This window comes from Stegostoma tigrinum, chromosome 20 (assembly GCF_030684315.1).
Source record: "Stegostoma tigrinum isolate sSteTig4 chromosome 20, sSteTig4.hap1, whole genome shotgun sequence".
Classification (NCBI taxonomy): Eukaryota; Metazoa; Chordata; class Chondrichthyes; order Orectolobiformes; family Stegostomatidae; genus Stegostoma; species Stegostoma tigrinum.
Genome location: NC_081373.1, coordinates 55256152 through 55278124, shown reverse-complemented (window position 1 = coordinate 55278124; position 21973 = coordinate 55256152). Strand labels below are relative to the sequence as shown.

At 41.9% G+C, this 21973-nt stretch overlaps 1 protein-coding gene across 3 annotated transcripts in view; it reads right to left on the bottom strand.

Moving 5' to 3' along the window:
* Nucleotides 1-652: 652 nt before the first annotated feature.
* Nucleotides 653-21973, bottom strand: part of sirt1 (sirtuin 1) — a 38381-nt gene continuing 17060 nt past the window's right edge. For 2 of the 3 annotated variants that reach the window (XM_048550885.2, XM_048550886.2), the window contains exons 4-9: nt 21740-21892; nt 13898-14045; nt 12892-12971; nt 10862-11048; nt 7889-8479; nt 653-3436 (exon numbers count right to left, since the gene is read on the bottom strand). In XM_048550885.2, coding sequence (XP_048406842.1) covers nt 3105-3436; nt 7889-8479; nt 10862-11048; nt 12892-12971; nt 13898-14045; nt 21740-21892 — 1491 coding nt within the window. In that variant the 3' untranslated portion in view covers nt 653-3104. The remainder of the gene's footprint in view (nt 3437-7888; nt 8480-10861; nt 11049-12891; nt 12972-13897; nt 14046-21739; nt 21893-21973) is intronic. The other variant, XM_059653167.1, reaches the window with a different exon arrangement.

The following is a 21973-nucleotide window of genomic DNA, read 5'->3' as shown; positions in this document are numbered from 1 at the left end:
ACCTCTTGATGTCTTAACAGATACTACAAAATCACCATAATTGGTGGTTTTGTTGTCACCTCCTTCTGCTTTTAGCTATTTCTCTTTCTGGGATAAGTGCCCCTCCATCACTTTATAAGAACACATGCAAACCTTGGAAACTGCAGAGGTTACAATCCCTGAACACAGTGTCATGGAAAAATAACTTGAAGTGCTCATGGGTGAGATAGATACACTCTCAGTAGATGCAAACAGAGAAAATCTCAAGCTCGTTTAATTATGGAACGGTGCTGCACATCCCATTTCCAAACAAAATACAAAAAAATGTGACTACAATCACTATTTTAGTGTAATGGGTTTCCTCCCATAGGTTTACATATTTAAAATACTTGGGAAAGAAAAGGAAATAATGATTTGGAGTAATTTTACCAATATAATCATGTAAGAAGTCTCTGCCATTTATGGTCATTTTGAATAAAACAATAGATAGTGACAAACAGCTCTCGGACTTTACAAAATGACACGTTTTAATGTCCTAACGTTCAAAAAGAGATTCCTCTATTAAAAAAAACTGATATTGATGAAAAATTGTTGCAGTTCAGAACCCATGACATTTCAGTGCACCAAAACAGTCCTTCGAAAGGTTAATTTCAATTATGAATCTGAAGCCAAATAGTTTAAGGAGATTTATTGCAATATATTATCCATCCAAATACATCTTTAAAAGAGAAGCACAGAGAACAGAGACTGTGGTATATGGAAGAGGAACAAGCTTTTAAATTTTTATACTCAGTTTAAACTGGCAGAACAATTCCATTAGTCACAGTATTCCAACAGTCCATTTGTCAATTTCAAAAAGCATTTCTCTTGTAAAAGCCTGGAAATTCAAATTGGAGGATGTTAAATGCATAAAAAAATTTAAGACCCAAAACTTTTAAGTATGAAATTGTTTTTGTATCTGAAAACAAGTTACTTTTTAATAACTGCTTCTTATAAAAGTAGTTTGAATACATTAATTATTCAGTATGTACAAAAGGACAAGAGAAAATCATTTGAACACCGTCCTGCAAAATAACAGATGTGGCTCACATTCAGTACCTCACATTTTGATGATCATAAATTAGATCATATCATAAAATTTCTTCAATGATATTGGTAAGATACTCGTTGTGCTGACCGACCATGGAATCAACCTAAGAAAGTTTAAAGAACATTACCTGAATGAATCCCAGGGTAAACCAGACTGAATATGGGCAGTATGGGCCTATATTGTTTCTTAGTTGCAGAACAAAAAGAATGTAACCACAGGATTAAAACTGCCAGTGTGCTGGAATTACTTTGCAATAACTGAGGTTAGCAAAGTTCGTCTCACGCATCTCTGTTAAAGCCAAGGTCAGCATCATTGAAAACAATTTACTCAAATTTCACCAAACGTTTTCTTGCCATTGCTCAAGGATTTTAACCAGGCTTCTTCTCAATCACGTTCCATTGCCTGACTCCTGCCCCTCCATCCAATGAAAACTAAAAGGAGTTCTACACATGAAGAATAGTGAACACTACATGTAGAAAGCAAGGTACAGAATAAAAGTGTGATTTTATAGAATATTAAGAAGAATTGAGAAAAATAATTGCAGATGTGGTGAAAGAGCAGTGTTCCAGGTATGGATGTGAGAAATTTGTGTTCACATGTTTAAATGTCAACAATTGCTCATGTTTAATTCTTGTAGTATACAAAAGAAATCAACCCTTTAGTTGTTTTACTGAACAAGAACATATGCTTAACAAGACATTTACAAATTTAAGACATCCTCAGCTTATAAATTCTAAGCAAAATATACTGTACCCACTTTAACATCCAAGCAAAGATTTCCTCAAGACTTCAGTTGCACTATTTGTTCTGCAGACTGCAGAATCAAAGTCTCATTATTGCTGGACCATCACATTTATAAAGGGCCACTGGATCAAATTGTATGTTAATAATTGCATAATTTGTATCTGGCAGGCAATTTAAGGTTTTATTAAATGCTAAGCTTATTCCATGTAATTAACAGTCAAAAGATTTGAAGAAAATAATTTAGCTTTCCAACACAACAGGGGTAAGTAGAATGTAGACACATCAGCAGGAATTAGAGCTCACTATTGTGTTCCATCTTCAATTCTGCAATGGTGTCCAAATATTTCAGTTTTTATTTTAAATTACACACTTTACATCTCATTTCCACAGGAAGAAAATGCAAGGAACAACATGAACCTGCTATATACCAAACCTGAAACCAGGCCTGAGCAGAACCGGGCACAGGAGCAAACTCTACTAATCTCTATAAGGCAGCATGTAACTACAAGTGCTACATATTTTCTTGAATCCACTCAAGTACACCTTAAAGGTACTTACCAGTTTCTAATATACAGTTTAAGCTCAATAAAAACAAGTAACCTTGGTATCTAAATTAGCTGCCAGCTCATCTCAGAAAACATTATGACCTTCATGAGAGAAGATACAAACTGGAAATAAAAACTGCAATATGCTTCAACAAACAACCCATCGCCCAAAAAAAAATTCTGCAGCACAATTTCTTAAACTTATGTTGCAGCTGTAGTCATCGAGATTGCCCACTGTTCTTTGGTCTTATTATTCTCTTTGCTCCCTTTTTATCCTTTTCAGTAAGTAAATGCTTTTGAACAAGCATCCACAAAAATATACACAGAAGATTCATTTTAGCTTCTGAAGAACTCTATTAAATAGCTGTACAACTCAAAGCATTTAAATCAAAACTAAAGAAAACTAAAATAAAGTGAAACGTTTTGGGAGGGAAGACAGTCCGCCCTGATTGTAAAAATAAACGCTCACATAAAGGCAATGCAAATGAACTCAAGTGTTAAAACAGTTGTCCGAAAATGCAAAATTTGTATTTGGTAAATGTACCATGTTCAGTGAAAAGGAGTTAGTAAAGGTGGCCTAGTGTTTCAGTGTGTAATAGACTGAACAAGTAGTTTCGGACTGAAGTTCTGCATGATCAATACAGCCACTGTACATCCAGGATAGCTCAATGACTGTAAGGAGGGTCCTAAAAGTGGCTTAATGCTGGTATATAGCTTAACAAAACAGTATCATGCAATTATATCTCTTAGTCCAACAGATTAGCATCTTCACATTCATTTTGTATGGGGTTTTCGACAGACTCACTTAACATATTGCCATCTGTGACTTGCTCAGTCTCAGCCTCAAAGTACATCCCCAAAGCTCCATAATGAGCACCAATTCCTTCCTCCTCTATTCCATGAGGAAATTCTTCAATCTCACTCTCCTCCTCCCCATCACCAACACTTTGGCTGCTGCAGGACTCATTGTCAGTAACACTGTTGCCAGAAGACGAGCAGTCATCTCCCTCAGAATCAGAGTAGACTTCAGCACCGTGGAAGATGTACCGATTGGGTGCCAGAAACAGATACTGGGAATCTGAAAATTGAGAAATGAAAATGTTGTAAGGCCACTGCGATAAGTTACAAATATGCAACAGGCAGATAGATCCCTTCCCCAGCACCTCCACTTGCAACATTAAATGTGTGAAGTTTAGTACTGAGGAATTCTACAAAGATATCTGCATTTGATAGGTGGGAGGTAAAATAAACTATTTGACAACCAGGCACAAGGTTCTTTGTTAATTTATTGCACATTGCACCAAACTGCAAGATTTGGATGTGAGGAAGCACATTCCAGAGGCAAAGAAATCTGCTTATTTCACATAGTTGTAGAGTTGCACAGCATGGAAACAGACCATTTGGTCCAACCTGCCCACACCAACCAGATGTCCTAAATTAATCTAGTCCCATTTGCCAGCATTTGACCCATATCCCTCTAAACCCTTCCTATTCATCCACCCATTCAAATGCCTTTTAAATGTTATAACTGCACCAGCCTCCATCATTTCCTCTGGCAGCTCGTTCCATGCATGCACTACCCTCTGCACGAAAAAGTTGCCCTTAGGTCCCCTCTAAATCTTTCCCTGCTTGCCTTAAACTTATGCCCTCTGGTTTTGGTCCCCTACCCTTCGGAAAAGACCTTGAGTATTTACTCCTTCCATGCTCCTCATGATTTTATAAACCTCTCTAAGGTCACGCCTCAGCCTCGGATGCTCCAGGGAAAATAGGCCTAGCTTATTCAGCGTCTCGCTATAGCTCAAACCCACCAACCCTGGCAACATTGTGTAACCTGACAACTTTTTAACCTACAGGATCCATACTTTCCAGTCTCGCTGAGAATAACCTTGACCTTTGAAGCTGGGAATACCTTTGTAAAATCTATCACTTCTCTTCCGATCTTTATTTGTACTTAAAAGTCACTGACCTAACAGATGTCCTACAAACATATACACATTCTTAGAGTTAGCTGTTGATGCGAGTCCTACCTACCTACTGCCTGAGCTAGGTCACAAAAACCAACAGCAGAAACTTGAGCACAAAATCAAGACTGACAACACACCACAATAAAGAGGTAGAGCTATGAGCTTTTGGAGCATTGGGTCTGGAAGATTACAGAGGACCAAGGGCTGAGTGAAGGGTGCTTGTTGAGGGTTAGTGGTCAACAATGAGTTGGGGTTGAGATTAATAGTTGTAGGGAGTCAGACTAGGTTTTAAATCTTCTATTGCCTCCTGGTAACAATTAGGTTCAGTCAGAATCTTCTGAATTCTCTGATTTTAAGGGCTTTCTCAGAGAGTTCCAGACAAAAGAAATTTCCTGTGTAATTCCCTGGAGTCAGCTAGGTCAGGATGGTCCCAATGTACAATACGAGACTGTGCTGCTCAAGTAACTCTCTTTCCATTGGGATATCTTCGGCTAATCTTTACTCCTCACCATATTCACGAAATGCAGAGTAACTGACATCATCGGTGCCTATTTGAGAGAATGTGCACAGCACTGGCCTTACCTTAGCCTAATGCAAACCAATCTGCCTGCCAATAGATCCACATTGATCAGGCCACAACATCTTACCTAAGCAGAGCACAGAAAGAGCCCAGAGAGGACAAGTTCAAGATAGCTCTTTCAAAGCACAACCCGGTTCTTCTCTCTCCATTGCTCTCTCCTAGTATAACTAAACCTTTTGCTGCTTTAAGGTTTTATCCACATTCTTTTTGGAAGCTACAATCGCACGAGTAGCCAACCTATCACTGTCACTGGGAACAAGGTTTTGGTTTTCTGAAAGGATTAACTCACAGGATTGACATGGTGTCATCAAAAAAAATAACCAGGCCCTTCTTGGGCACATTTACGTTGAACATGGGAGATGTTTGGTCAATGAACACATAAGCAGCCACATAAAATGGATGAATGGGGGGGGTGGGTACTAACAATGGAAACCTAAATAAAGCCAAGTACTTTTTAATTCTCTTGTTTTATTAGATCTCCTCAATGCCACATGTGGTTGAATGTGGCCTTTATGTCAAGGGCTGTCACTCTCACCTTACCCCTGGAATTCAGCTCTTTTGTCCATGTTTGAACAAAGGCTGTAATGAGATCAGGAGCTGGGTGGCCCTGGTGGAACCCAAACTGGACGTAACTGTGCAGGTTATTGCTGAGGAGGTGCTGCTTGACAGCATTGTCAATGACACCTTTACTGTGATTGAGAGTAGAAATTGGCCAGGTTAAAGTTGCCCTGCTTTGTGTACAGGACACATCTGGACAATTTTCCACACTGTCAGGTAGGTGCCACTGTCGTAGCAGTACTGGAACAGCTCGGACAAGGGAACAGTGAGTTCTGGAGCACGTTACTGCCAGAATGTTGTCATGGCCTTTACAGTGTCCAATGTCTCCAACCATTTCCTCAAATCGCATGGAGTGAATCAAGTTCGTTGAGAACTGGTATCTGTGATACTGGGGACCATTAGAGGAGGCCAAGATGGATCATCCACTTGGCACTTCTGGTTGAAGATTGCTGCAAATAACTTCAGCCTTATATTTTGCACTATCATGCTGGGCACTTCCATCATTGAGAATGGGTGGCTGACTACCAATCACAACTGGTTATGACAGGACTGTAGATCTTAGATCTGATCTGTTTGTTGCAGGATCGCTTAGCTCTGTCTATCACTTTTTGCATTTGTTATTTGGCATGCAAGTAGTCTCGTTTAGTAACTTCACCAGGTTGACACATTTTTAGACATGCCTGGTGTTGTTCCTGCTATCCCCCCTGCACTCTCCATTGAACCAGGACTGATCCCCTGGCTTGATGGTAATGGTTGAGTACAGGATATGCAGGGCCATGAGATTGCAGGTTGTGCTAGACTACAATTCTGCTGTTGATGGCCCACAGTGCCTCACAGAGACTTAGTCCTGAGTTGCTAAATCCGTCCGAAGTCTGTCCCATTTAGCACGGTGATAGTGCCATACAACACGATGGAGGTTACTGTCAATGTGAAGGTGTGAATTTGTCTCCACAAGATCTATGGAGTGGTCAATCCTACCAACATTGTCATGGACAGATACATTTGTGGCCAGCAGATTGGCAAGGATGAGGTCAAGTATATTTATCCCTCTTGCTGGTTCCCTTACCACTTGCCCCAGACCCAGTCTAGCAGCCATGTCCTTCAGGACCTGATCAGCTCGATCATTAGTACTGCTGCTGAACCACCATCCGGGGGGGATGCTTATTGCCCTCAGTACTTCTTCCGAGTGTTGCTCAACATGGAGAGTAGCGATTCATTAGCCGAATGAGGACAGTGCAAGGTAATCAGCATGAAGTGTTTTTGTCCATGTTTGACTTGATGCTATGAGGCTTCATGGCAACACAATGTTGAGCGCTCTGAAGGCAATTCCTCCCGACTGTATACCACTGAGCCACTACCTCTGCTGGGTCTATCCTACTAGTGGAACAGGACATATGCAGGGATGGTAATGTGGTGTCTGGGACATTGTCTGTAAGGCATGATTCTACGTTTATGATTTATCAGACTGTTGCTTGACTAGTCTATGAGATAGCCCTCCCAATTGTGGTACAAGACCCTTGGAAGTTGGTAAAGAGGACTCTGCAGGGTTGACAGGTTTCATTTCATTGTTGAGGCTTTGTAACAATTGGTAGAACTGAGTATGACTAGGTTTCTCAGTCACTCGGTTTGGAGACAAATGAATTTCCACAAGCACAAGATACCAGTTCACCATAACTAGTCCAACAAAAAGGTCCACTCAGATTCATTAAACACCTCAGTTTGGACAAAGGCTGCAGTTTGTCCTTCTTATTAGCACTAACTCTTTCCTCATCTCCCGCAGCTAGAAGCTTGGTCATCGTTATTTATTGGCTCAACTGTATTCCCTGCTGCTTTCAAAGTTCTTTCATCAGCTCCTTGGTCAGTCACTCTAGTGGTGCAGTGGTAGACTCCTACCTCTAAGCCAGAAGGTCTGGGTTCAAGTTCCACCTGCCTCAAAGATGTGTCATAACATGTCCAAACAGACACATTAAAAGTGATTATAACTGTGCCCTGCTCCCCACCAGCTAACAAACCCCCTACACACACACACACACAAAGTATTATTGCATTACCAAGCTTAGAACTGTTACAACTGATACCATCTGGGTTAAAGATGGGGGAAAGGAGGGCAACAATAAGGATGCCCACTTCTAGCTGTTGTTCAGTGTTGGAAATGAGGACAGTACTGACCCTGGCTGTCACGAACCCTATGCTCAAATAGCTAAGGTCAATGTCCAGGTCCTTCTCCATATAGATATATGCAATAGTGGACATGGTTCAAGAAGGTAATTCAACAGCACCCTCAGGAGATTCTACACATAGACTTGCTAATATTTCTGGTGGGTTGCCAGTGAATAGAGTATTGGTCACTAGCCTTTACTGTCCAGTGCATGGAATAGATCAACACTCAAGAACACATGGGGGCAAAATTTCTACAAGAATGACTTACCACCCAATCTTTTGCTGATTTGTTCTTTTGGACATTTAATGCTCCATCCTCTTTTAAAGGCTTCTTTTGCATGCTTTATACCGCTTGGAACATGATGCCCCAGGTTTGGACAACTATCCTCAACAGGTTCGTCAGTGCAATTTCCAGAACTTTCCTCCACAGAAGTCTTGCTCTCCAGCTGCTTCTCATGAAGATTCTTTTCGATCTCAGATTGCTTTGGACTTTCATTTACAGAGCTTGTCATAGATTCCGCAACAGGTTCACAACTTTTAGCAACCGAATCTTTTCTTCCGATCAATTTGTGAGACTCCATTTCTTGTTCACATGAACTAGAATCTTCGGTTAAAATGGGAGGAGTGGGTGGAAGATCAAACTGTGGACATTTAGACTCCTTTTGCAATCGTGGAGGCTTTTCAGTGATTTCTGTCAGCTTTATGGGATTGCTGCAAAGTTCTTCAAACTCTCCACCCAAACGATGAAATAGCTCATTAATGACAACGTCACAGTCACCCAACAGCTCTACATCAAAGTTCAGGTGATTCAAGGGCTCTCTATTAATGAGTATTTGAGGCACATGGTGTGGTACAGAGCCTATATAAAATTCAAGAAATAGGGTTAGGATCATACTACACAGAAGACTACAAAATTGCACAACTAAATGATGGAAACAATGCTTGGAAATTCTGACCTATACAGAGAATGCCAAATTAGCATTTTAAGGTGTGTTACAGAGTGTGATGAAAGACTCATACCTGAAGCTTCAATCTGTTTCCTTCTTTGATAAATACTGACTAAATGATCAGATAGTTCCAGCTTACTTGACTTTTCTTTCAAAGCTTTCTGTATCTGCAACTCTCCTTCCATTCACAAATAAGATCTGGAAACACACTTAATTGTTTGCCAATTTCAGACCATGAATTACAAACTGGAACAACTGCAATAAACAAGTTATACTGCCATTCCTTCACTGTCACAGGGCCAGATCCTGGAATTTCCTCTCAGTAGAACCGTGGGTGCCCCTACACAATGTGGATAGGACTGGTTCAAGAAGGCAGTTCGCCGCCACCACCTTCTGGATTCAGCAGCAAACACTTGCACCCCACGGACAGAACAAAGTAAAAGTAACTGGCTTTAGTTTTGAAGCTAAATTGCAGCACATCTCCTTTGATAACTCCTAAATGCGACACTGAACTGTGCGTACCTAAAACACTATTCCTCAATCCTACTAAATTAGCTTGGCTGCAGCTGAAGGAGTTAGTTTGTCTTATTTGGGCCAGGGTCAGAGCTGGCTCCAAACCAAACTGAAACCCTGGCAGACAGTACGTACTCAATAATGCATCAGAAGTGCAGAGTAACTCAACAAGTCTGGCAGCATTTGTGGAGACAGAAACAGTGTCAGTGTTTCAAGTCCAATATGGCTCTGTGACTTGAGTTTGGAATTTGTGTCATCTTCACCTGTGAACAGTCACAAAGTGCTACATGTACTGCTTGCACTTTCAAAACTGGCTGCCAACATAAATCATTACATTTTGAAGAGCAAAGACATTTTAAAGCTCAACTTCATCAACTGCACATGCCGACCACCATTAAGAACACAGGGAAAAGTTCAGCTGCAGCTTGTTTTGCATTTTTTACATTATTAATACCAAAAACAAAAATAAGTACAAGGATATCTTCACTGCTGGAGAGAAAGAGACAAAACGGATTTCCAATCAGCTGTGCAGGCTAGGTAGACTGGCCATGCTAAATTGCCCATAGAGTCCAGGGATGTTTACGTGAGGTGGGTTGTTGGGAGAAGGGTCTGGATGGGATGTTCCAAGGGTCGGTGTGGACTTGTTGGGCTAAAGGACCTGTTTCCACACTGCGGGGATTCTATGATCTCATCAAAAGTAACTCTGTTTTTTTAATGTTCATTTTGGACATACGTCTAGACTTTCATAATTTCTGTGGCGTGTGTGCTCCAATTTCTGCGGAATAAATCTCTCTTACTCAGCATTAACAACATTCCTTGGCCTCACTGTTCAGAACCTTGTTGTAACAATACCCTTTTGCCCACACTTCTGTGAGGCCTTTCTCACGTTCTGAGTTTGAAATATTTATTTGTGTGATATGGGTGTCTAGGCTTGCATTTATTACCCATCCCATACTGCCCTGGAACATTTTGAACCATTTTTATGCTTGGCATGCAGGGTCACACACAGTCGTGTTTGGAAAGGAGGTTTTCGATTTTGACCCATTGACAGTGGAGGATGAGCAATATAATTCCAAGCCAGGATGTCCTGTGCCTTGGTTTGGAACTTGCACGTAGCATTGCCCATATAGATCTGGTCCCCTTCTCCTTTAAGATGGGATCATGGCTTGCTGACCTGAGATGACCAAAACTCACTTTACATAAATGCCTTATGGCCAAAAAACTATCAGTATGTTAGAAATCCCAAATTCTACAGCTGACACACCAATGTTCAATCACCAACAGTTTCAAACTATAAATTTTGATTAAAAACACAAAATAATTTTTATCTGCTTCAAAATTTATACAAAGAGCAATTACTGACAGACTATGCAACAGTTGCAAAACTATATGTAACATGACACAAACCAAATACACTTCCATACAGAACATACTAAGGGAAGAACTCAAGCTTTGAGTGCAAATTTAGCTAAACATCAAAAGCTGAACTTCTGTTGAAAGCACTGGACAAAAGGGGCACTACATCCAAATAGCCCTTTTTTTAAAATGGTGCGGCACTATTTGAACTGATGTGAATGTAGATGCCCAACTTCAACATTTCAAATAACAACTGAGAAGACTGGAAATATTTAGGAGGTCAGACAGCTACTGTGGACTGAGTAGAAATAATGTTACAAGTCAATGACCTTCAACTTTCCAGAATTCAAACTCTGCTGCCTGTGATACGACCTGAGCAGCACAAGCCATCAATGTGGGCCTAAACAAAGGGTAGAATGTCTTACTTGGAATGAGGGCCACTGGCCGCACTTTTAAGGAAGATCCGATCACAATCAAGAGATCAACTTCGTCTTTGTCATATTTCATACTTCTGTGGAATTGCTCTGGTAGGTTTTCTCCAAAGAACACTATATCTGGCTTCATAATCGCAAGAGGAATATCAAGTGGACACTTTGGGCACCGGGGCACCACCTAATGAGGAATGGAATACATAGATTAGTTCTACACTCCAAGCTATTCTGCTTAATTAGTCACACACATCTCTCAACAAGCATATATTGATCTATAAATTAGTCCTGGTATATAAACTCCAGAAAATCCCACCCAGACCCATCCCCCCTATAACCCACACACCCCTGAACACTACGGGCAATTTAGCCTGGCCGAACCACCTAGCCTGCACATCTTTGGACTGTGGGAGGAAACTGGAGCACCCAGAGGAAACTCACACAGGCATGGGGAGAACGTGCAAACTCCACACAGACAGTCGCGCGAGGCTAGAATCAAACCTGGGTCGCTGGTGCTGTGAGGCTGCAGTGTTAACCACTGAGCCACCATGTCGCCCCTAAAATTAGATGCAAAGGCAGGTTGCAAGAGGGATACAAACAGTTTACAGAGTTACATTGATAAGTTAATTAAGTGGCAAAAAGTTGGCAAATGGAGAATAAAATGGAAAAATGTAAAGTTGTTTTGGAAGGGAGAACAAAACAATGGTATTATTTAAATTGAGAGAAGCTAGTCTAAGCTGCAATACAAAGGGATATGGGGGCATATGCACATGAAGCACAGAAAACTAGTACACAGGTACAGCAGGTAATCAGGAAGGCTAATGGAGAACACTGGTTCTTATTTAAGGAGGATGGAGTACAAGAATAGGAAAGTCTTATTGCAACTGTACAAGGTAGAGGTGAGTCTACATCTGGAGTACTGTCAGCAGTTCTGGGCCCCTTATTTAAGGAAAGCTTTCATTTCATTGGAGGCTGTTCAGAAAAGGGGCACTAGGATGATCTCTGGTGTGGAGGGATTGTCTTATGAGCGAAGGTTAAACAGGTTGGGACTCTACTCACTGGAGTTTAGAACAGTGAGGGGTGATGTCATTGAGACAGGTTCAATTCTTAAGGGGCTTGATAGGATAAATGCTGCGAGGATATTTCCCCGCATGGGACAGTCTAGGACCAGAGGCATAGTCTCATAATAAAGGGGCGCAAATTTAAGGCTGAGATGAGGAGGAACCTTCCCTCTGAGGGTTGCGTGTCTCTGAAATATCTTGCCACAGAGAGCTGTGAGGCAGTCTCCTTGTATATATTTAAGGCTGAAATAGAAAAAAAGTCTTGATTAATAAGAGAAGCAAGGGTTAAGGGGAAAAGCCAGGAAAGTAGACATGAGGAACTCTGGATTAGCCATGATCTGACTGAATGGCGGAGGAGGTTTGAGGGGATAAATTCTGGTTTTTGTAACCAAGTGGGCACCAGTGAATAGCAACTTTGCGCACTTTTTTACTATATTTATGTGTTCCTATACTTAGTACATGTGACAAATAAATTTTAAAAAAGGCCTACCCCTATACGGTCTAATATACTAGAGGACAGAATGGGATTGACCTTGCAAACTGTGGTAACTGTCAAGTCTCCACATTTAGCAACCAAACAGCAGATGAAAAAGCAGCCTGATGTTATCATCAGAACACAGGCATGTGTCCCCCCACATGGCAAATGGTGGAATTTGAATTCAATAAATATCTGGAAATAAGAATATAATAATGACCATAAATCCATTATCGGAAAAGCCCATCTAGTTCAATAATGTCCTTTAGGAAGGAAAGTGCCATCCTTACCTGGTTCGGCCTACATGTGACTTTTAATTGCCTTCTGGGCAATTAGGGATGGGCAGTAGATACTACTTAGCCAGCGACACCCTCATCCCGTGAATGAATTAAAAAAGGCAAGGAGAGGTATGCCCATTACACGCCTTAGAGGAAACTACTGATATCAAAGACCAACTGTAACAAATATTCAACAAACAGGCTTGTCCTTACCTGGTTGAAAACATCTTTTCTGATTGTTTCACAATCAACTTTATATTTGCACATCAAACAAGAAGCCATTGCAAATGAACCTGCAGAAAAATTCCAGAAAATAAGGCAACAGTTTTGCTACTAATCAAGGGGAAAAATGTGCACAGAAATTTATTAATGCTTAAAAGCTTAGTTTGGAAAGTGTAGCAAATCCAAAGCTGCAAACTGATCCAAATAATGGTTCCTCCAAAGTGATGTCAGGACAAAGGTGTCCAACATTTCACATATAGAAGTTACACCATCATTTCAGCAATATATAAGAAATTCTTTCCCTAAACAACAAAAATAATTTCTTTTGTCTTTTGCTAGATGTGAGCTCTTCTCCACTGCATTACAAACTCCGAGCAGGTCTTTTGTCCTGCAGTGGCAATGTCCCTACCTCTAACTCAGGAGGCCCAGGTTCAAGTCCCATCTGCTCCACAGGGTTGTGAAATCATATCGCTGAACATATGTTGATTAGAGAATGTCAGTACACTCCGGTGTGTTTAAATTGGACTGAACAAGGAATACCAGACAAACTCAACATTACATACTCCACTCCCCAAACACAAACAGCCTGGCCGGACAAATGATCCCATCATCTGCCAGGTCAAGTCAGAAGTGACAGAATGTAGATGGCACAATGCCAAAGTGGTGTGGAATGCTCGGTTTCAAATACATGCCACTGACTGGAGCCACGTAACCTTGTACTTGAGATGCAAGGTCACAGAGACCATGTGTTTAATAGAAGGTCAATGCATTCACAGACTTATAATTGTTCAGAACTGCTTTTATTATAATATTTGTATCCCACCCAAAAAAACAGCAAATGTAAACTACAATGCTTTCTGTTCATGAAAGCATGCAATTGCCAAGGATATGGGGGATCGGCAAGGATCTAGGGAGGGGAGCAGAGGGCGCAGGGAAAAGTGATGGAAAACTCATTCAGTAATTTTAGTACCTAGTTAAGAGATTATCCTCAACTAACCATGACACTCAACAATCCTGCGAATGCCAGCAACCTGTTCCAGGGTGTCGATGTTCTGGGTGTAATTCCGCAGCAGCCTGTCTTGTTTATCGAGCAAAGCTATAAATTTGTGGCAAAGAGATGGCTGGAACTGGCCAGGATAAATCTCCTGTGTAATAAAAATACAAGGAATTACACTCAAATTTAAGAAGTTCAGATATTAATACTGAATTAAGCAACAAACCAACTTAACACACAATTTCATCAACAATGAGAGATAGCAAGAACTGCAGATACTGGAGTCAGAGTCAACACAAGTGTGAAGCTGGAGGAACACAGCAGGTCAGGCAGTATCGGAGGAGCAGAAAAGTCAATGTTTCGGGTCGGGACCCTTCATCAGAAGTCCAGTTCTAAAGAAGGGCCCTGACCCAAAACATCAACTTTCATGCTCCTTTGATGCTGCCTGATCTGCTGTGTTCCGCCAGCTCCACACTGTGTTGACTTCATCAGTCATGAGGTTTTTATCTGATCAGGCTTCAGGAATTCTGATTGTAGTGGGTGTGCTAGCTCAAGTATTCAAGCAATGAATTTAAAACGGTTTAAATTGTTTGTCTCCCCTCTCCACAGAGCAATTTTGCAGCAAATTCCCTTTACATTTAACAAGGATAGCTTTCACTACTTCAACTGAAGCTCATTTAAAAGTCAATAAAGAAGCAAGAAGTAAGAAGCAATACTACTACAAGATCATGGCAAGCCTTTTGGCTCCATAATATTGAGGGTAGCTCACGGATCAGCTCACTGAACAGATCACACTGCTTGGCCAGTCACACTAGCAAATAGGAGTCAGCTTTTTTTAAAAAAGAACAGTCAGATATACCAATTGTTGGGGGGGGGGGGGGGGGGGCAGTTGCTTAGTGATAGTGTCACTGAGCAGTAACCCAGAACCCCAAGCTTTATGTTCCGAGGACAGAAGTTCAAATGCCACGATGATAGAAGGAGACATTTAAATTTAGTAAAGTAAAATCTGAAACAAAAAAAACAAATTTAATGGCAACCACATAATCAGTCAATTTTTAAAATAATTTGGTTCATTAACATTCTTTAGGGAAGGAAATCTGCACCCTGACCTGGTTTGACGTACATATGACTCCAGATGCATGGCAACGTGGTTGACTCTTAACAGCCCTCTGGAATAATGCTGACCTAGCATGTGACCCACACTCCATGACTGAATAATAGAAAACAAAAGCTGTGGATTGCATAGCAATTAAAGCTCTAAAACAGTGCAAGCCAAAAATAGAAACAGGATCAGGGAATGGCTAAAGCATGGACTCAGCTGTTAGTCTTGAGGTTTTTAATAGGCACAGAGAGATGCCAATTGAGTTTGAAAGCACAGGAGAAAAGGCGTATCATGATGTTTGCATGAAGGCAGTGAAGATGAGAAGTAGACAAATGTGCGCCTGCAGCAGAGAAAGCTGGGAGAGTAAGAGAGAGTGGCAAGGCCTAGAGGAATTTGCAGATGACAATTAATCACCCGGGATGAATATGGATGAAGACAAAAAGAATCTAAGAAGTATTTGTGACAATCATGTACACATTACAGCACAAAGTAGTTGTAGGGTGATGGCAGAGAAAATTACACTCTGCAGTGAAATACAAAGACCTTTAAGCCATTTCCAGTGAATGGAGTTATTAGCTTTTAATTGGAAATATTAGTTTTCCAATTGATTTCCTTTAGTTATCAAGACAGTGGACTAATATATTTGTATTATTGCAAAGTAACCTTGGCCAAAGTGCGTGTAACACAGGATGAAGTTCATACCAAAGCACATGACTGCTGGATTGAGCAAAAGTGAAGCAAAGGACCAGAGAGAGGCACCCATGGCTTATTGGTATTATCACCAGAATATTAACCCAGAAACTCAATTATTGTTTTGGGGACGCAGGTTCAAACACTGTCACAACAGATGGTGAAATCTGAATTCAATTTAAAAATCTGGAATTAAGATTCCAGCGATGACCATGAAACTACTGTAGGTTGTCAGAAAAACTGATCTGGTTTGTTACTGTCCTTCAGGAAAGGAAACTGTCATCTCACCTGGTCTGGCCTACATGTGACTCTAGAGCGATAGCAACGTGGCTGACTCTCAACTGCCCTCTGAAATGGCCTGGCAAGGTATTCATTTATATCAATCACTACAAAAGTTGCAAGGAAGAAATGAAACCAGACAGACTACTTGTTGACTGTGCAAAGTCCTCCTTACTAACATCTGGAGGCTAGTCCCAAAACTGGGAGACCCGGGCAGGGACGATGGAATAGTTGGGAGCTGCTGTTCTGGCAGCTTTCAACATCGACTGTGGATCCCACGAAGTGTCATTGCTCCAGGTTAAACGCGGAGAAAAGGAACCTCCTGCTATTTCAAAGGACTGTTCTTGCTCAGCTGATGAATCAGTACTCCTCAATGTTGAGCAACACTTGCGCGAAGCACCTAGGGTGACAACAGTGCAAATGTACTCTGGGTGAGGGATTTCATTGTCCACCACCAAGACTAGCTCGGCAGCAGCACTACTGATAGAGCTGGTAGGGTCCTAAAAGGACAGAAGCTGCTGGACTTGGTCTGTGGCAGGTAGTAAGAGAACCAGCAAGTGCAAAATACATATTTGACCTCATCCTTACCAAATCTACCGTGTGCAGATACATACGCCCATGACAGCATTGGTAAGAGTGACAAATACTCAGTCCTTGTGGACACAAAGTACCACCTTTGTATTGAGAATACCCTCCACTGTTTTGTGTAGCACTATCGTCACACTAAATGGGACAGACTTTGAACAGATCTAGCAACTCAAGTCTGAGCATTCATGAGGCGCTGTGCGCCATCAACAGCAGCAGAATTACACTCCAGTACAATATGCAACCTCATAGCCAGGCATACCCCCCAATCAACCATTACTATCAATCTGGGGGATCAAGCCTGGTTCAATGGAGAGTGCAGGAGGGCTTGCCAGGGGCAGCACCAGGCATACCCGAAAATGAGGTGTCAGTCTGGTGAAGATACCAAACAGGACTACTTGCATGCCAAACAGCAGCATCACCAAATGAAAGCCAAAGCTAAGCTATCCCACAACTAATGGATCAGATCTAAATTCTGCAGTCACGCCTGCATTCAGTTGTGAATGGTGGTGGGTGATTAAACAGCTCACTGGAAGATGAGGTGGCTGTACAAATACCCCCATTTTCAATGCAAAAGATGAAGCTAATCGTTCACAGCAATCTTTAGCCACAGGTGCCACGTGGATGATCCATCTTAGCTTCCCTTACTGGTCTTCGGTATTAGATATCAGGATTCAGCCAATTCAATTCACTCCACGTGATATCAAGAAATGGTTAGAGGCACTGGATACTAAAAATGCTATTGAGCCCTGACAACATTCTGGCAATTGTACTGACGGCTTGTGCTCCAGAACTTGCTGCATCCTAGACAAGTTCTTCCAGCCACAACACTAGCATCGACCCAAAAAGTGGAAAATTGCCCAGGTATGCCCTGTATGTAAAACGTTGGACAAATCCAACCAGGCCAATTACCTGGAGCAATGACACTTCATGGGATCCACAGTCGATGTTGAGAGCTGTCAGAACAGCAGCTCCCGACTATTCCATCGTCCCTGCATGGGTCTCCCAGTTTTGGGACTAGCCTCCAGGTGTTAGTCTCAATTATCAGTAAGGTGATGCAAGGTGTCGTCAACAGTGCTATCAAGCAGCACTTGCTCAGCCATACTCAGTTTGGGTCCCACAGGGCCAGTCAGTTCCTGATCTCATTACAACCTTGGTTCAAACAAGGACAAAAGAGCTGAATTCTAGAGGTGATGAGAGTCTGACAGCCCTTGACATCAAGGCTGCATTTGACTGAGTGTGGCATTAAGGAGATCTGATTTATTGTTGTCACATGTACTTAAGTACAGTGAAAAAGCTTTGTTTTGCAAGCAGTACAGGCAGATTATAGAGAGCTTAGACAGAGTGAAACATAAGGTTATGGGTGCACAGGTGTACAAAAACAAGACCAACATTAGGTTTGAAACCAGATGTCCATTCAGCAGTCTAATTACTGCAAGGAAGAAACTGTTATTGAATCTGTTGGTATGTGTGTTTAAGCTTCTGTATCTTCTGCCCGACAGAAGAGATTTGAAGAGGGTATTACCAGGGTGGGAGTGATCTTTGATGATGTTGGCAGCCTTTTTATGGCAATTTAGAGTATTGATAGAGTCCACGGATGGGAGGTTGGCTTCCGTGATGGTCTTGGCTGTGCACACAATTTTTTGCAGTTTCCTGCGGTCCTGGGCACAGCAGTTACCATACCTTATAGACATGGCAAATTTCCTAAGCTGCCTGAGTAAGAGGAGGTGTTGTTGTGCCTTCTTGACCTTCGTATCTACATGATAGGTACAGGACAGAATGTTGGTTATTGTCATTGCTAGGAACTAAATGCTCTCAACCTCAGCATGTTGATGTAGATAGGGGCATATCCTCCTCCTTCCTGCCTGATGTCAACGATCAGTTCTTTTGTTTTACTGACAAAGGGAGAAGTTATTATTACTGCACCATGACACCAAGCAGTTTCCTTCTTGTATTCTGACTCATCATTGTTTGATATCTGGACTACAATCGTGGCGTTGTCAGTGAACTTGTAGATTGCGTTTATACAAAATTTGGCTACACAGTCACGTGTACTGTTGGGCGTTGAGTAATGCATCCTTGCAGGGCTCCAGTGTTGAGGATTATTGTGGAGGAAGTGCTGCTATCTTCACTGATTGCAGTTTGTCGATCAGGAAGCTGAGGATCCAACTGTAGAGGGTGGAGCCTAAACCTAAGTCTTAGAGTTCTGACATTAGTCTGGTCAGGATTATGGTGTTAAAGGCAGAGCTGTAGTCAATGAGTAGGGGCTTATGTAAGGGTCCTTGTTATTCAGATGTTCCAGGAATGAGTGCAGGGCTAGGGAAATGGCATCAGCTATGCACCTGTTTCACCAGTAGGCAAACTTGCAGGGGGTTGAAGCAGGTTGGGGGACTAGAGTTGATGTGGACCATGACTAACCTCCCGAAGCAATTCATCATTATGGAGGTCACAGCCACTGGGCGGTAGTCATTGAGGCATGTTGAATTGATTAGATTCCCTACAGTGTGGAAACAGGCTCTTCGGCCCAACAAGTCCACACCGCCCCTTGAAGCATCCCACCCAGACCCATCTCACTGTTGCATGCGTTGTCTTTGGAACTCGGATGATAGTGGTCTTCTTGAAGCAAAGACCAGCAAAAATCTAGCAAAACTGGTATAAATGGGCATCCGGGGCAAACTCTCTCCTGGTTAGAGTCATACCTGGCAAATATGAACGTGCTTGTGGTTATTGGAGGTCATCTCACTCCAGGACATCTCTGCAGGAGCTCCTTAGGCTACTGTGCTCGACCCAAACACCTTCAACGATCTTTGCTCCAACATAAAATTAGAATTAAGGACGTTCACCAATGACTGCATAGTGTTTGCACAATTGCACCATTTGTGACTCCTCAGGTACTGAAGTAGTCCATGTTCAAATGTGACAAGATCTGGGTGATATCTAGGCCTGGGTTGACAAGTGGTAAGTAACATTCGCACAACACAAGTGCCAGGCAATGAGCCTCTCCTCTAAGAGACAATTTAACCACCACCCTTTGACATTCACTGATGTTATTATCGCTGAAAACCTCACTATCAACAATCTGGGGGTTTACCATTGACCAGAATCTCAACTAGAGTTGCCATATGCTACAAGATCAGCTCAGAGGCTAGGAATACTGCAGCTAGTTACTCACTGCTTGACTCTCCAAAACCCGTCCACCATCTCCAAGGCACAAGTCAGGAGTGTGATAAGTAATTCCCCACATGCCTGGAAGGATGCAGCTCCAACAACACTCGAGAAGCTTGGTATCATGCAGTACAAAACAGCCGCTTGATTGGCACCACATCCACAAGCATCCACTTCCTCCACCACTGACACTTAGCAGCAGCAGTGTGGCTATCTACAAAATGTACTGCAGAAATTTACCAAAGGTACTTTGACAGAACCTTCCAACCCACAACCACTTCCACCTCAAAAAACAACGGCAGCAGATTCACGGGAATACATGCAACTGCAAGGTCTCTTCAAAACGACTCACCATCCTAGCTTGGAAACATATTGTTGTTCCTTCACTGGTGCTGGGTCAGAATCTTTGAACTCCCCCCGCTAATGGGAATGTGAGTCTAGCTACAGCACATGGACTACAGCAGATCAAGGAAGCAGCTCACCACCACCTTCTCAAGGGCAACTAGGAGGGGCAAGAAATGCTGGCCAACCACCAGCACCCACGTCCCACAGTGAATTATAAAGAAAAGGCAGCAAAGGCGTTTCAAAAGTATGGAATTCCATAATGGAAAAGGAGGAATGTTTTCATCCATGGTCAGGTCTAGAGCATCGGAATCCACAGAAGATGGACCTTGATGCAGAGGGGAACTTGGACCATGGTAAGCTGCAAAAAACAACTGTGGAAGCATAATAAAGTAGACATTGGGGCCAATCACACGTGGAGACTCAAGCTTCAACGTTATTCCATGTTCCACATCTTTGGGCCAAGAGGGAGACTGGTTTGAAACCGGAGACAGGTAAGTCTTTGGTTGTGGTCGTGCCAGCATGAAGGCAGAGCAAGTCTAGGCTCTTTTGTGACTTTGAGAGTGCCAGCACAAATTTGGAGATAGCAGGAAAACCTCAGGAGGGGCAAATGCAATCTGAAACGAGGCAAAAGCAGCAACTTGGCGATAAAGACAAGGTAAGCACGAGGAGCATGAAGCAACCAATAGCATTAATGAGAATGAATAAAAGTTAAGGAAAACAACGAGCAATGAGATCTCTACGTACCAGCATAAACAGTGCTGCTTGGTAGTACAGAGCTTAAGCATCGCTAAAAATTGACAAGCGGTTGAACCTTTTGGTCTTGCCCTCACCAAACTCGGATAGAAGAAACAGCCTTCCAAAAGGAATACAATTCTATATGCAATAAGACGTGGGTTCTGATTGGTTGGGCCATCACTGGCATGGAGATACAACAGTAACAGTTAACCGTCAATCTTAATTCTCAAACCTGGTAGATTCTGATTGGTCAGGATATTGCGACAGGAATGCAGCAGCACTTGACTGTCTCAATGACCCTGTTTTATGAAAAAGATGCAACGTATATACAAATTCCTTCCGCCTCCATAAAGCAGGGTTCATTTATGTAGACATTTCGAGCCGACACAAGTACATCCCACTACAAGCCCACTTAATGGCTTCAAAATGACTTTTTTTAAAAAAATGAGCACAGTCCTGATTATTTAACATATTATTTCCAATCGGAGAATCATATCCAATAGTGAATATACTTTTCTGAGGATTGCAAACATAGGCAGGTTGAGCACAATTAGCATGATGCCAGCTGTGAATGGTCAATGTATTGTCTGAAACGGTCCACCACTTGGGATGTATGGCCTATGGGCCTGGCATCTCTCTGACGCAAACTCATTTCAGCATGTCAATTACATTCAACCTCATCAACTTGTCTCTTTGTGAATGTATAGGCACTTTTGTTCATGCTCACAAATGATCAATGGGGTAAAATTTGTAAATAAGCAGTAACCAGGTGACACTGTTTGTGTAAATGTGTTTCAGGATCTGTCTTTTTTGTTCTAACCTTACTATCTCAGTCTCTCTCTCTCTCTCTCTATTTGACCCCCTCTCTCTGTATCTCAACTTTTAAATCAATGCTGATAAGCATGTAATAAGTTTTTTTAAAAATTCCCATGCGAGATATTTACCTTTGCAAACTTAAAAAATGGCCGAGGGTCTTTCCTAAAATATTCAATATCAAACATGGCATGAGGATCTGGAAGATCTGGAAAATCTACTGCTAATCTAGCGTAGATGCCATCTCTCGATCTGAAGTCTGGTATTCCACATGAAACAGAAACCTGGAAAAACCCAAAAGCATATCAATCGACTCAAAGATAAAGAAGATATTTAACTTTGTTTGATTTTCAACTGCTATTTCT